The sequence below is a fragment of the Camelus ferus genome, chromosome 10 (assembly GCF_009834535.1).
Source record: "Camelus ferus isolate YT-003-E chromosome 10, BCGSAC_Cfer_1.0, whole genome shotgun sequence".
Lineage (NCBI taxonomy): Eukaryota > Metazoa > Chordata > Mammalia > Artiodactyla > Camelidae > Camelus > Camelus ferus.
In genome coordinates, this window is record NC_045705.1 from 8,877,087 (window position 1) to 8,892,285 (window position 15,199).

Consider the following 15,199-nt stretch of genomic DNA (forward strand, 5'->3'; position numbering starts at 1 on the left):
ACAACCACCGTTAAACGCCCTGTTCACTGTGTTGCTTTGAAGTCAGGAGATTATAAGAAAATACCGTAAGCTGGAAAGCTCTATGTGATAATGAGGTATTTTTACTGAGTGAGAAGTCTTAGAATTTGAACCTCTTCATAGCCAAGAAGCCCTTTATTATTTCATTTCATTTAAAAAATTCTGTCATTTCATTTTGTTTACTTACTCTAATTATTGATAGTGCTGATTTTTTTGCTTATATTGATTTTCTCATTTTTCTAGAATGTACATATATTACTTAGATAATGAAATTTTTTTGAGTAGCCATATAGTTCATGGTAGAAATTATATAAAGAACAGAAAAATATGAAGAGTAAAAAAAAAATCCGTAACTTCATCACCTGGAGAGAGTCATCCTGACCTTTTGTCATAGTTCCTTCTAGTCACTTTTCTACATGTTTTTTATTCAGGTGAAACCCTAATATGTGCATAACTTGAGAATTTAAAAGAATCTTTGCACAGAGGCTCAGTAAACTCTTCTTTTACTGAACTGTCAGTGTTGATAAATTGAAAAGTTGTTTTCTCTATTAATAGGTTTGCTTTGGAAAATGCAATCTGTTTGCATTTTCTCTTTTGAATTACTTGACCACATCCTTCATCTATTTATCCATTGATGTTTCTTTTCCTGTCGTGTTTTGGAAAATTTTTGCCCGTCACACAAAGCGTATTTTTTAAATGTTAGCATGCTGGCCTAATTGTAGATAAACAGAATTTGATATACTGAATATAGCTTGCTGGTCACCACTGATGCTTGGGGGTCTGGGGGCAATAGAGTGAGCACTGCTGGTCTGTTCGCATGAATTGTCCTGATACTCGCTGAATTCTGCAATTGTCTCGAAAATAAGACCTTTTGGTGTACTTGCAGTATGGACTAGAGCAGAGCTGTCCAACAGAAAGATAACAGCCACTTACCAAATTAAAATTTTCTAGCAGCTATATGTGCTCTCATGGGTGGCCTCCAGCCAATGGTCAGAAAAAGCAGACATCGCAAGGAGATGAATTCTGCTCGACAACCTGTGGGAGCCTGGAAGTGGCTCCTTCCCCACAAGAACCTCTAGATGAGAACGCAGCCCGTCCACACCTTGACTGCAGCCTCGTCAAGACTTGGGGCAAGGGACCCAGCTCAGCCATGTCCAGACTTCTAACCCAAGAAACTGTGAGATAATGTGTCGCTTTAAGCTGCTATGGTTGTGGTAAAGTGTTACGGAACAACAGAGAACGAATACAATGTCCAAGGTTCCTGGGGGTGTCACCCTAGGCAGGAGCTGGGGAGCAGAAGGTGAGGAGAGCTGGAGCTCGCATTACAGAGTACTCCCTGCATGGCAGGCACTGTGTTGAGATTTCACGCAGCTCTTATGTATTACCCACAGGAGTCGCTTGTGATAACTGACCATTGTACAGGGGAGTCCCCCTTCTTGAGAGAGGGAGGAGGCCAACCCATGCCTAGCAGCAGACAGCCTCCATTTCTTCCTCTTTCTCTCCGCCCAGGCAAACAATCCCCAATCAGAAAGCGTGTGACTTCTGCTTCAGAAATTCCAGAATCCGTGGGCCCTTAATCAAGGACTTTTTTCCTTTAGTTACTGCCAGCTGGATTTTAGTAGATGCCAGGGAGCCTACTAAATTTTCTGTATCCAGCAGAGAGGAATGAGTCTCAAGACATTTTAGGACTCATCTTCTGTTACATCCTCCCCGAAGAGAAGGTGAGAAATATTAAGACACATTTTGCATTATTCAGAGAAGTTTTATTTCGGTGGACAAAACAGTGCAGCCCAAAAACACTGATTCACCTTTATCTCTAGACACAGCAGCCTTGATAGTCAGCTTTTCAACTGTCCTTAAACAGAAGTCAGCAGGGTCAGAATGCAGAACCCACATGGACAGAGGACTTAAGTGGAAATATGAACTATAACAGTGATCATCACCCAAACGCAGTGCTTTCAAGGTTCTTGTGTTTTTTTTTCAAAGGTCATTTTCTGAGACTAATTTGTTCTCATCCTTCAGTCTCTGCGAAATAGAAACCAATCATTCTTACCAAAGGACACAGCATCTTTTAGAACATTCATTTTTTTCTCTAAATGTTTTGAAGCAACTTAGTCATGAAAAAGAATTTAAATTATGCCTGGAGCACCACTTTAGAGAATACCATAAAATTTTAATCATGATGCTTTAAAAAAAGGCCACTCGTGAAAGAGGAGCTGATGGCTTCAGTTTTTGTGGAAATCAGTTGTGACATTGTGGAATTCTACAAGGACGTGTCTCCTCTTCCCTGGGCACAGGGAAGTACTCAAGGCATGAGAAACTATCATAACACTCAGGAGCTTGAAGAACAATTACTGACCAAACCGCATGCTTTAAGTGACAAGGTATTTCTACAGCTAAAAAGAGAACCCGGAAACACAATACATTTCATCTAAAGCAAGCAGGACAAACCCATCACGGATTAACATCTACTATATTTCACAAATGACACAATATCATCATTACCAACCTTTTTGAAAGGTTTCACTTTACTTGTGAAAAACAGGGCGGGGATGCCAATGACTGCCCTGAAGGAGCCATTTCATCTCAGTGCCCTCAGATGAAAGTTCAGTTACTGGTAATTGTACATTTCAATCAACATCCCTTTTCAAGAGGTTACTCTGGGAAATTAACAAGACCAGGAACTTTATCACTTCAGTTGCCCTAATCATTGGGAGGCAACACTGAACTTGTCTTGAACTTGTAAAGTGACCCCAGCTTACTTCACAATAAAAAGCTACGAACTGTCAGTACATGTGGAAACCTATTCATCTGCAGAAACATTCCTCTCTCCACCAAGAGGCTCAGTGAGCCTCCCCTGCCCTGTCCTGCGGAGAACCATTTGCCTTTTAAAATCAAATCACTGTAGTCAACAAACTAGGATTTATCATAATGGCATTCATTTGTTCAACAGATGTTCACAGAAAGGCTTGTACACACCAGTCATTGTTTTGCAGGAGCCTGCAATGTAGCAGTGGATAAAACTCCTACCCTGATAGATCTCTGATTTATCCTGGACCAATAAGCAAAGGAAACCGAACATGGGTGCGTTTAAAAAGCTGTGAAACAATCCGCCTATAACAACTAAGCAGTTCTTCCAGGGACAAGGCCTGCAGTCCCCTGCCATCCCACCTGAGCCCGTGCTAAGGACGGGAGAGGGGACTCAGAACAGGAATCTTCCACAAATGAAACACCAGCATGCATCAGAGCCCACCACACTGTGGGACGCTTCTGACCTTCTCCCTGGATGACTACATGTAGGACAGACCATCTTACAGGGCAGGTGTGTGCCCGCATTCTAGGGAGGCCGCACCTGGACAGTGGCTTGGGTCTGGAGTAATCATGCCTGGGGGCCAGAGAACAGCAGTCAAAGCCGGCCCCCTGATCACTCCAACTCCAAGCCACTGCCGCCCACTCACTTCTCTCGACTTTTTCAGTCTCTCAAAAGTGAAGTCAGTTACTCAAAAGGGACAGTTCGCTCAAAAGCGTGCAAACATGATTTCACTAAGTCAATGTACAGTTGAGACTCACTGTTGCAAGTAGCAGCCTTCCACATGGGCCACGGGAGCCTGGATCCCCCACCGTGCGGCTCGGTCCCCAGCCACAAGAGCACAGCTTCTAAACCTTGGATGCGTGGATCACGAGGACTCCTGAAGGGGTATGTAGTGTTGTGTGTGTATCTGGCGGAGAGGTGCATCTATAGTTTTAAAAAAATGTATTTACAAGGGTGTTTGTAACCCCCAAAAGTTTAAGAGCCTCTGTATAGAGGATCTCTGCCTGTCCTTTGGTAAAATTCCACGCGCAGCCGGACACTGCTGTCAGAAGGATCCCAGCGGCAACGCTGGTGTAACGTACGAGCCTGGCTCAGAGGCCTTGTGGTGGCTTATTAGGAAGACAGGCCAGAACAAAAGTCGGCGACTCCTAGGGTGGGGTGGTTGTTTAGGATCTGTTTGTCCCCTTTTATAAAGCAATGAGCGACTCCTCACCCTCAGAAATCTGCCTCCATGAAAGTAGTGCTCCCTCTGAGCCAGCGACAGGCAGACAGATGAATTCACTTTCCTAAATACGCTTTTTCCCAAGCCAAAGTGTACGAGCAGACATCCACGCCAGCCTCCGGGCGCCATGACTTTGTGGACAGTGCTTGTGGTGCCCGCCCCTGCAAGGTAAGAAACAAAAGGTGGCCGGCACTCTTCCCGTTCAGAATCAGCGTCTGTGTTATTGTTGTGTTCAGGCTTCAGCCTAGGGGGACGTGGCTAAAGAAACGCTAGGAAAAACTAACTAGAATCTCAAACCATCAGCTAGAGATGATGGGAAACAGAACAACAATACGGTTCTCTCCCAAGAGCACAGAGCATTTGCTGGGAGTTTTCTGGAGGGGCCTGTGTTGTGGTCACTCTTCCTCTTGGTACCTATGTTTGGGACCTCACAGATCCTACCGGAGCTCAGAGAGCAGGAACAGGGCAGTGCACAGAGGATAAGGGCTCCAATTATATTAACTCTGATTAAAGAATTACATGTGACAGGCCTTAGAGAGTTTCCTGGTCTTCTAAGATAATGTATCTACTTTTACCACTTAAAATACAAATTAGGGGCCGTCCATAGAGAAGCTGAGGTTTAAAAAAAAAAACATAGAAAAATATATTTCAGAAAATTTTCCAATTATAAAAAGAAACCAGTGTAGAGAAGTGTGACGAAACGTCTCAGATAGTGATATAAAAACATAGCAAAATCGATTATTTAAGTTACTGACACTTCTAAGTCACACTATAATTAAACGGTAATAAATATCACACAGTGAGAATAATTTAAAACACTGATTGCATCTTTGATATTTATCATTAGCTTTCCATCTCAGAAACCATCACAGAAGCACAAATGAAATCTGCTTCTGTGAATATTCCAAAAGGCAGAGAGCAGCTTATGTAATTAGATTAGGTGAACAACTGTCCCTAAAAGCTGGCTGTGAACACTGAGGCTCATAAGGGCCACTCACTAGCAATGTATTAACTTTCTAAGAATAGAGACAGGGAGGGCCACAGGTGTCATTTTTTCAGAATTTTGTATAAAATGTAAACATAATTAGGCTTTATTTACATGATCAGAAGTGCAAAACTTTTTTTGATACTGAGTCAGCCTTAAATGTTTATGAAATAATGCCTGGGTGTTATAAATACTATATACCCATTTGTGACATTTATTCTAGAATTCCCCGTCAATACTAGAATGTTCTTCCCAAGTGGCCTCAACTCTGACACCGTAGAATTCTAAATTACAATGAATTTTTAGCAGATGTTCTTAAACGTAAATAAAATAAACTGCTAGGTTCTGGCTCCGAGCACATCCGTCTGCCAGATGTCATTTATACCTTCCGATCACAACAGGTAGGATTCAAGCCTTCTGTGTTCTGCTAATTGGTTTAAGTGACACCCTGTTTCGAATGCGTCTGACAACAGGGGAACGCCCTGCAGACTGAGTGACTGGATTAATCTGTTTTGCATGTTCAGCTTCGCCCCAGTGGGCTCTTTCAGAAGCATCCTTTCCTGTGTAAACGTCACCAATAAATATCCTTTGAATGCTGTCTTATTGACGAGGTTTCAGTGCTTGGGTCCGCTGCCCTCCGCAGCAGAGTGCATTAAATGGTCGTCAGAGGATTTCAGTTGGTGAAGGCTGACAGGTAGCAGGGTCAAGAGCCTGGTGTATAAGAACCGAGACTCCAGCCGTTCTCCCAACTTAGGACACGGCCAGGAGCCAGTCCACCCTTGGGTCCACAGTCTTTCTTGTCCAGCATTCATCGGGGCACAGAGGAGATTCATATTAAATTGTCCCCTGACACGTTTATTATAATTTTATGAAATAAAACAAAAAAACCTCCTGAAGCCCTTCCTTGCCAGTTAGCCCTAAGACTCATTCCACCATCTGTACAGAAAGGTGTTTCTCGGAGGCACTGAACGGGCTACTACTCTTACTTCGATGAGTCTCCCCACCTTCCATCGGATGGGACTTCTGCATCTGTGCTCCCTGCGGCTGACTTATCTCCACACTGTCTCACAGGAAGTTCCTGAACTCTTTTCCACATTTTCATCAGGGACTCAGTGAGACATGCTCAGTATCTCTAGCGAGAACCACTGACTGGAAACCAGCTGGGAACCTGACAAGGTGCTTCAGCCAAAACGAATTCCACGTCCCTGAAGTCCCCGCTCCTTGAAGTTCATGGAAAAACTCCTCACAAAGAAGAATCCAGGAGTCTCTGTCGAGCATTCTTCTCTCCGTTACTTATTTTCGTTTCACCGTGTACATTCAAATCTGTCAACGTAGAAAACAAGTATTTATGACAGAAGTCACACAGTGAGACCCATCGGCACTAACTGACTTCTAGAAATCTACCCCCTATTCTTGGCCTTAGCTGGCTAATCTGAGCCTCATTTCAAAGCACACTGAAGTTGGGCCAGGGCAACAATTAAATCAACAAACTCTCAGTCCCTTTTGTAACAGAGATACGGGAAGAAAAGCCAGTAAAATAAGACAAAAATTAGCAAGGATAACATCACGGAGGAATCCTCGAGTAAGAGATGGAGGATGAAACAGAGAACAAGGAGATGAAAGAGAGCACAATCTAGAAGAAGGACACTTTCCTTCTCTGCACATTTGCGGCAGCACCAATGCTACCCCTCTTCCCCTAGGGCTGGGGGGTCTCACCTAAGACCACGCCAGGAAAATGGTTTAACAGTGGTGGGCGGGGCGAAGACTGTCAATTACACATAAAAGGCGGCTGCGGGGGTGGCTCTGGGCATCCTCAGCCTTGGCCCTGAAAGCTAAGCCTACCTGTGAGCTCTGTCGTCTGGTCCCCCTGCTCGTCTCCCATCATCTCCACGGGCTTCGGATTTTTGCCATCGACCACGTCCATCTTGATCATACCGAGGTTGGTCAGGAGGAGCATGGGGTCGATGCCCTGACCGCTGCTTTTAATGTTCTCCAGGACCTTGAGACATTTGTAGGACTTGAGTTCACTAATGTTCTCCTCCAAGAACAGAATGTAGAGGCTCAGATCGTTGTACCCTTCTGACTTGAAATGCAGAACATCGAAAGTGGGCAGGATTTCGTACACTTTGAGGACATCTGTCTTCTGCCGGAATGGAACAAACAGCGTGTAGACCACCACGGGAGCCAGCAGGACGTACACCACCAGGTTGATGAAACTGAGCAACTGGAAGATGCCGACAGGCAATGAGTTTGCACTGGAACTGATCCGGGACGGTGCTGTCGTTTTTCAAGATCCCGGATTTGATGCTGCAGACGAACTCGTCCGAGAGGGAGGAGAGGCTAAAGTAATAGCCCAGGTAGACGCCGGCCAACAGGATAATGCTCAGTGACAGCACCCGGCAGCCGACGTACTTGACAATTAGATTACTGGAGTTTTTCTTTGTCTTTAAGTACTGCTCCACGATAGGATACTTGAAGTGGCTTTCCGATATCTCCCACAAACTAGACAGAAAAAAAGACAAATAGAAATAATTTAAACACTTACCATCAAATAGAAACACACTCAAGAGTATCACACTGAAAAGCTCCAACACCTTTCTTCCCATGCTTCTCTACCTGTAACTTCACTACAGCACCAGGGAATAAAATCAGGTTTGAAAAAAAAAAAAAAAAAGCAATAATAAAACACTTTGCCCCTTAATATTTTAAGGAAGACCTAGTCAGTTAAATGTTATGTTTGTAAATTCTCTAGGTGCCAGTGCCTGGCACCTAGAGAATGTTAAATGTTAAATAAATCTGATAGTCCTGCTGCTGTTTTTTTTAAACTATAATTTCCCATTCAAGGGTGCAAATAAGGTGGAAGAATCTTCTACCCTAGCTAGAAAATACATGCCTCCTTTTGGTGAGGGGAGGGAGGCAGGCAGCTGGGATGAGGGTGGGCTGAGGCTGGGGGCCAGCAGACCTAGTCCAGGTCCCAGGTCTCCCACTTAACAGCTACAGGGCAGTGTTTTTACCTGGGGGAAAAAAAAGGAAGGGGGATAAATAAATGAAGTTAGGAGTAATGATGTTTTGAGGATTAAATGAGATAATGGACTGAGAAAACTCAGCACAGTGTCTGAGATTAAGTATTAAAGTATTTGATTAAATACTAGATTAAGTATTAGATCAGATTAAGTATTTTAAAAATGAGAGCTATTAGTATTATTACTAGTGTCAATAACAAGAACCAGAGGAAGAATGTGAAAAAAGCGAGGCACTGTCTGCTCCTTCCCCATTTCCCTCACGTCTGTCCTGAGCTCAGTGGCCTCACAGTCCTCTGTGCTTCTCCACGAGGGGTACATAAAAGCAGCTAGAGCTGCATTTTAGAACATGAGACAGCGCTGTTACACTCAACAAGGGAGGGGCCCCGGATGTGAGGACAGGTGCTGGGGCGGACAGGTGGGGGTGACATCTGGCTCCCTGAGTGCCACTGGGTGGAGGGCAGTCCCCCATGTATTGGCTGTGAGAACCCGAAGCCCAGACGGGCAGGAGAAGGGCTGAAAACTCATGCCGCAAAACCGGATGGGCTAGCTGCTGGGGGCTCGGTTACCTTTGCCCCATGTTCTCGTTTTCTGGAGCTGGGCAGGCACCATCTCTCAAGTCAAGGTCACGGACGCTCTTGGCAGCTTTGATTGCACGGTTGTAAACTTTGTCAAGTTCTTCCATGATGAACTTCAAATCTGAGCAGAGATGAGGTGCAGCTGTGAAACGCCAGAACAGGGAGGGCAGGTACAGGAGGATTGCCACCAGCAGCAGGATGTAGGGGAAAAACTGGAAAACAGGAGAGCAACTCATGGGATCAACAGACCCCAACCCCAGCCCCAACAAAGTAACTGCTGCTCACGGCTTTCTTATTCTGAGACAAAAGTGCATGCCCACATCGCTTACGAAAATCAGGCTCCTCCTCCAATAACTACTACTTATGGCTAAATTCACCTGTCCAGCTAGTACTTGATACTGGTAACTACCTTTTCTCCCCACTTCAAGAGACTTTAATTTGAAATAATTGGCAACTACATAGGGACACCTGATGTCTCTTCTCTAATCGCTGATGGAAATGGAAAAATAAAATTATCCCCCTGTCTTTTAGAATAATTCCTCAATGAAATCTTAATCAACAAACAGTAAATGTCACAGTGGCCTCTGGGTTCTTTTTTTTTTTAATTGCTATGGTTTTAGGAGGTTGCTAAGGCTTTGAGAATTCTGTTTTTTTCCTTTCTGGGATCTGGGAGAATGACACAGAAATGCATAACTTTGCTCAAAACAAATCAGAAAAATGTTGGCTTCAGTGATCCAGTCATCACCCCACGAACCAGCTGAAATGAGCAGTTAAAAGTCACAGAACGCGCCTGCCTGACTTCACTTTGTATGATCATTTCTATGGCCATCCATCTTGCTGCAAGTGGCATTGTTTCCTTCTTTCTTGCACCAGAAACTAACACAACATTGTAAATCAACTATACGTCAGTTGAAAAAAAAAATCACAGAATTCAGAGCAGAGCTCCCATGGTGGGACAGACTGTGAGGATTGCCCAAGCTCTCACTTAACAGCCAGAATAATCTCAAGTCCAGAGAAGCCCACCCCCGTGGGCAACAGTCATAAGTGGAGCATCCCGAGCTGGATGGATATGCAAAACAAGTAAGTGGGGACTCAGAAGTCAGAGAGAGCACAGAGCATCCGGTAACCAGGTCCTCCAGGGCAGTGGGGAAACACAGAGCCTCAAGAGAAGACATTAAGGGGACCATGAGTTGCAGTCAGCATAGACCTGGAGGTCAGGTCAGCTTAGTGGCCTTGGCAGCAAGGTTGCTGAGCCTCTCACCTCAGTTTTCCTATCTATGAAATGGTCACATCGTACAGGGGGCATGACGATTAAACTAGATACTTTATGAAAAATGCTTAGCATGGTGCCTGGCAATGAAAAGGCACCAAAACACAGCAGCTAAAACCAACTGAACAGCAACCGAAGGGACACGTTATCTTCACTTGGAGCAACACTGGTGAGGCTGTTACTGATGGCTTCATTTTGCAAAGGGGAAGAGGGAGCCCAGAGCCATTTCTGGCCACAGAGCAGAAAGCTAGTGACAGCAAGAGAATATGAAGCTTCATCTCTGACCCCAGAACCACGCCTCTTCCACCATGAGACACTGCAAATCATTTCACTTCTCTGGAAGACCTTTCCCGACCCTTGGATTGGTCCCTTTCCGCAGCTCCTTAGAGTTGCAGTAACAGGAAGAGGCCACGATGGCCTGGAGTTGACACAAACGCCCACCCCAGCATCTCTGGGAGCCGGCAGCAGACCCAACACTGTGCTTCTCAGTATAAATTTCGATGTACAGAAAAGTTGCAAAGACGGTACCGAGCGTTCTCGAATAACCTCATCCAGTCTTCCCCGCTGTTGGCATCTTACAGCTCCATGTACACTTGTCCAGATGGAGCGACCACCGCTGGCACGTTACTGTTAACTACGTTTCAGGCTTTGCCTTGGACTTCCCCAGTGTTTCATTACTGTCTTCTTTCTGTTCCAAGATCTCGTCCAGGGTATCCATGGCATTTTGTTGTCACGTCTCCCTAGACTCCTTGGTTTGGCGACAGTTCCTCAGTCTCTCCTTGATTTTCGTGAAGAATAACGTTTTGTAAATGCACAAAATAACGCACAGATTCACGAAGGAAAGGGGTGATGCTGGCAGGCAGTTATCACAACATTAAAAGACATCAGCACATTTAACGGGATCTCACAGATGGTCCAAGGACACAGTAACTCTGAAATGAGGAGTAAAAAGTTCCCAAAGATACCTGTGACTTCTGTGGGTGACACAGGCACGGGGCACTGATACACTGTGTAGGCTGTCGCCTCCTTATACACTATCTTTTAATGTTAAGGTTCAGCTTGAAGTGCATACCAAACACAGCCGCCATGGGTGTTCTTATCCCAGTTCGGAGACTCCCTGATGCTCTCACGGAACCCACACTAGGAATTCCCACTCTGAGGGAAAGAGAAGTTGCACAAATGGGTCTGAGACTCTGCGAAGCCATCTCACCAGTGCAGTCACTTCCCTTCGGGGTTGTGGCACGGGAGGGGGGCTCTCAAAATTACGAACCCAGCTGGCAAAGAGCTGTGATGCAGTGACACACATGATAGGCTGGGATTAGCTGAATTTTGCCTACAGAATTCAGAGTTGGTTACAGCGGGAAGCAGTGTTCCCTCAATCCTAGCCCCCTCTGAGGGTGCCCATTAGTATGAAAAACGTCCCTGCATGATGGAGAGTTTGTGCTGCTTCCAGAACCAGAAGGACCAGGCATTTCTTTGGGAACCACAGAGGGAACACTAGGTCTAACTTGGGGCTGGGGAATATTTGTTTAAGTCACTTTTGTTTCAAAGCTATTTGAATAACAGCCTTTTACCAAACTGTTCTCCTGAATTAAAAAGTGACTGTTTAAAGCCTGTGGCAATTCTTCTCACATGCCAACACGGTGTGATAATTAGCACCAATAAACAGTTCAGCACGGCTCACTCGCTGCAATTAGGAAATGGATGTATAAAGGCATCATCCACGGGGCTTTTGCTTTCTTCTAAAACATCCGTGTACCTTGGCCACCTCTAGTGGAAGGTGGCTGCATGCCCCATTTCTTTTTTTTCTTCCACTGTTAAACCTCTTTTTCCTTTCCCGTCACAAAGAAAAAGGTGACTTCCAGTGAAATCTGCAACCAGCTGGTATTAAAGTGAATTCAACGGAAATAGGAATCTGAAAAAGTATTAAATTATAGTCCTTAAAACCCTTTTGTCCAAATAAGGAACGTGGAAAAGCTGCCGAGCTTTCTGAGTGCATCTGCTGGATGGGGAGCGGCTTTGCTCCTCAGCTGAGTCTGCTCCCAGGTAGATCTGAGATGCCTGGCGTCTCCCAAAGCCGTGACCACGTAATTCTGTACGATGTCTGTATTACTTAGCGCTGAGCTCTTCCAAAGCTGGTAAAGCTTTTCGAAGCAAGGTGGAACCAAGAAGTTGACATGTTTTCAGTCTACTTGCCTTAAAATTTTGTTTTGTTTCTGGCAAGGGCTGTAGTTAGGACAACAGAACCTCCAGACAGAAGGAAACCTGGACGGGATCCAGCCCAACCTGCTCAAGTCCTCTCTACCTCACTAAGGCAAAGATACGTCCAACTAGGACTGAACTGCTCCTCTCCTGAAATGGATGTGATTGCGTCTTACGGGACTTGATGCAGATGGGCAAATTCATTCAGAAACATAGCCTGCCCACCTGCCAGGTGCCAGGCAGTGGGCTGGGAACCTGGCCCACAGATGAAGTGCAGAGTCTGCCCCGGGACCACACAGGGGCCAGGTGGGAATACTAGCGAATGATCAAATACTCAAAACGTTAAGTACGACGGCCATAAAATATGTAGGTACCAAGTCCTGAGGGAACAGAAATGCCACCGGGGAGGTCAGAGAAGGCTTTGCAAAAGAGGTAACATCTGAGCTGTGCCTTAAAGTACAGTGAGGCCAAAAAAAACTTAAAGCACTATTGTGTTAAGACTCAGCTCTCTGTGGCCCTTCAGACATCCTCCTTCCTCTGCGTGGGATTCCTTCTACCTGTCGGCCTGGTGAATGCGCACCCATAGGGGGCACCAAAGTAAACAAGCAAGCCCACAGGGGAGAAGGCAGTAAGGGTTGAGGCTGGAAGGGGGCGTCCTAGGTTGAAAACCTCATGTCCACCCAGAACGTTGGAACATGATGTTTGTTGCCTGGAAATTGAGTTTTCACAGATGTAATTAGCTAAGATGAGGTCATTCCAACTTAGGGTGGGCCCTAATCCAGTGGCTGGTACCCCTCTAAGAGGGTCATAAGACGACCCAGAGACACACAGGGGAGGAGCCGTGTGAAGATGGAGGCAGAGGCTAGAGAGATGTCTCTCTAAGCCAAGGAACACCAAGGACTGCCCACCACCACCGCCAGAACCGAGAAGAGAGGCCTGCAACTGACTCTCCCTCTGAGCCCCAAAGAAGGAAGCTACCTTGATTTCCAGAACTACGAGAGAACACATTTCTGCTGTTTCAAGCTACCGACTCTGGTGATTTGCCACGGCAGTCCTAGGACTCTCCTACGGAGGTGAAGCAGGGACCAGATTATGAAACCCTCAGCTTTCACAGAATGGGAAGCCCCCGGTGGAGAACATGATGGAAATTTCTTTTAGAAAGATTATTACAGCAGTAGAGAAAGGAGCACCCTGGAGAGGAGGGACAAGGCAGGGAGTTACTGCAGCAGGGATGGGGGGAGTGGTCAGGACTGAGCTAAGCCCGCAGCAGTGGGGAGAGGGGACGACAGCTCTGAGAGCTACAGATGGTAACAGACCCCCCGGTGTCCGCTTGGAAGTGATGGATGGAAAAGGGGCAGAACTGAGGCTAATTCTGGGTTTCCAGCTTATGCAGGGGCGTGGGTGGTGGTACCATTAGTTGAAATGAATAAACGGGGAGGAGCAGAGTCAGCGCAGAGGGGAGTGAGGAGGGAGGCAGACCTAAGAAGATGAGAAAGTCTGAACACGAGACAGCTGGAGTCAACAGCATCCTGGTGAGATGTGTAGGAGATAACTAAAAATAAAGGAAAAAAATTTGGCCGTCCTTCCAGTTCAGGATTTTGGAGCATATAGACAGTCAAAGCTAAGAGTGTGGTTAGGACCATCCAAGGAGAAGGTGTAGAAGGAGACAAGAGAACCATGGAGGTTGTGAGACCCTAACATTTAAGGGTCGAGCAAAAAAGAGGGTTAGTCAGCAGGAAGCAGGTCAACCAAGAACAAATTCCACTGGGGGGGGCAATAGATAGATTCACGGCAGATGTTTGTCCTTGGATGCATGTTGGCTGGACCGTAACATACTGAGAGATGACCTCGAATACGTGAAGTCCAGTGAGTGAAGGGCTTCCCAGACAGGCTAATGCATTCATTCCAGCAGCAGCTTACAGAGGACAGAGAAGAAAGATGGTAAGATATTCGATTCTGCACTCAAGGGAAGACACCCAAGGTAGCAGGCTTCGTGTCAGGTGACATTCTGGGAGGGACCTAGCAGGAGGGGAGCCCTGGACAGGAGAAGACGGCAGGCAGGGCATCTGTGTGTGACAGGAGTAAAGACTCCTGTTAACAGAATTACAACCAAGTGACAAGGAAGCAAGGAGAAACTTTCCTAAAGACCTGGATGGACACAGAATGGACCGCCCTGTGAGGCGGGGAGCTCCTGTTCACCGATCATCAGCGAACGCAAGTGGCTTTAGGACTCTTGACTGGGGGTGGGCAAGCTTTTTCCTGCAAAAGGCCAGTCAGTGTTTGTGAGCCACGTGGCCTCTGTCACAACTATGCGGCGGTGCCATAGTATAAAGGCAGACACAAGTAGTGTGTGTGTGAAGGGGTGTGGCTGTGTTCCAAGAAAATTATTTGCAGAAATGGGTGATGGGCTCTATTTGGCTGCAGCATGAATGTCAGTTTGCCAACCCCTGCCCTGGCTCTCTGCTTCTCAGAGAGTGGTCCACAGCCAGGCACCCTCAGTATCACCTGGGCGCTTGTCAGAAATGTAGGACACAGGCCCCCGTCAGACCTGCAGAATCTGAGTCTACATTTCAACAAGATCTCCAGGTGATCTGCCGCCACACAGAGCTTGGGAAACACTGGTCTAGATGAGTGGTGTCCGCACTGGAACCCAAGCTGGGCCAGAATTTCCCCAGAAGTGGACAGAAACCACATTCCTGGACTTAACCCCACTGGATCCAACCGAGTAGTCTGGATGGGGCCCAGGACACTGGATTTTCACACAGATAATGCTAAGGTTTGAAAAACCCTGGTCTGGAAGTCTCAGGGGACCCCTCCAATGCAGTTTCTATGAATCCATGTAAAGGAAATATAGAAAAGATTTGATGGCTCTGATCACTTTATTTTCTTCCTCTTATTGTGGTTTGGTTTTGTTTTTCTGTCAAAAATCTGCTTTTTGGTTTCAGGAGAAACCTGCCTACATCATGAACTTGAACAAAGAGAACACCCAAAAGGGCCAGTTCCCAAACAGTCCTAAAGCGCCACCTGCCGGTCCCCTTGAATGGACTCGCACGTCCACCAGAGACGCCTCAGTGGTACTAGAGGCCACCAGA

General features: G+C 46.1%; 1 protein-coding gene across 1 annotated transcript in view; it reads right to left on the reverse strand.

The window, feature by feature from the left end:
• Positions 1 to 1,759: 1,759 nt before the first annotated feature.
• The window catches only part of PANX1 (pannexin 1), a 41,584-nt gene continuing 28,144 nt past the window's right edge, over positions 1,760 to 15,199 (reverse strand). The window contains 4 exon segments of the mRNA XM_032488318.1: positions 1,760 to 6,360; positions 6,880 to 7,276; positions 7,278 to 7,539; positions 8,627 to 8,847. Of these exon segments, the coding sequence (XP_032344209.1) occupies positions 6,281 to 6,360; positions 6,880 to 7,276; positions 7,278 to 7,539; positions 8,627 to 8,847 (960 nt within the window). The 3' untranslated portion in view covers positions 1,760 to 6,280.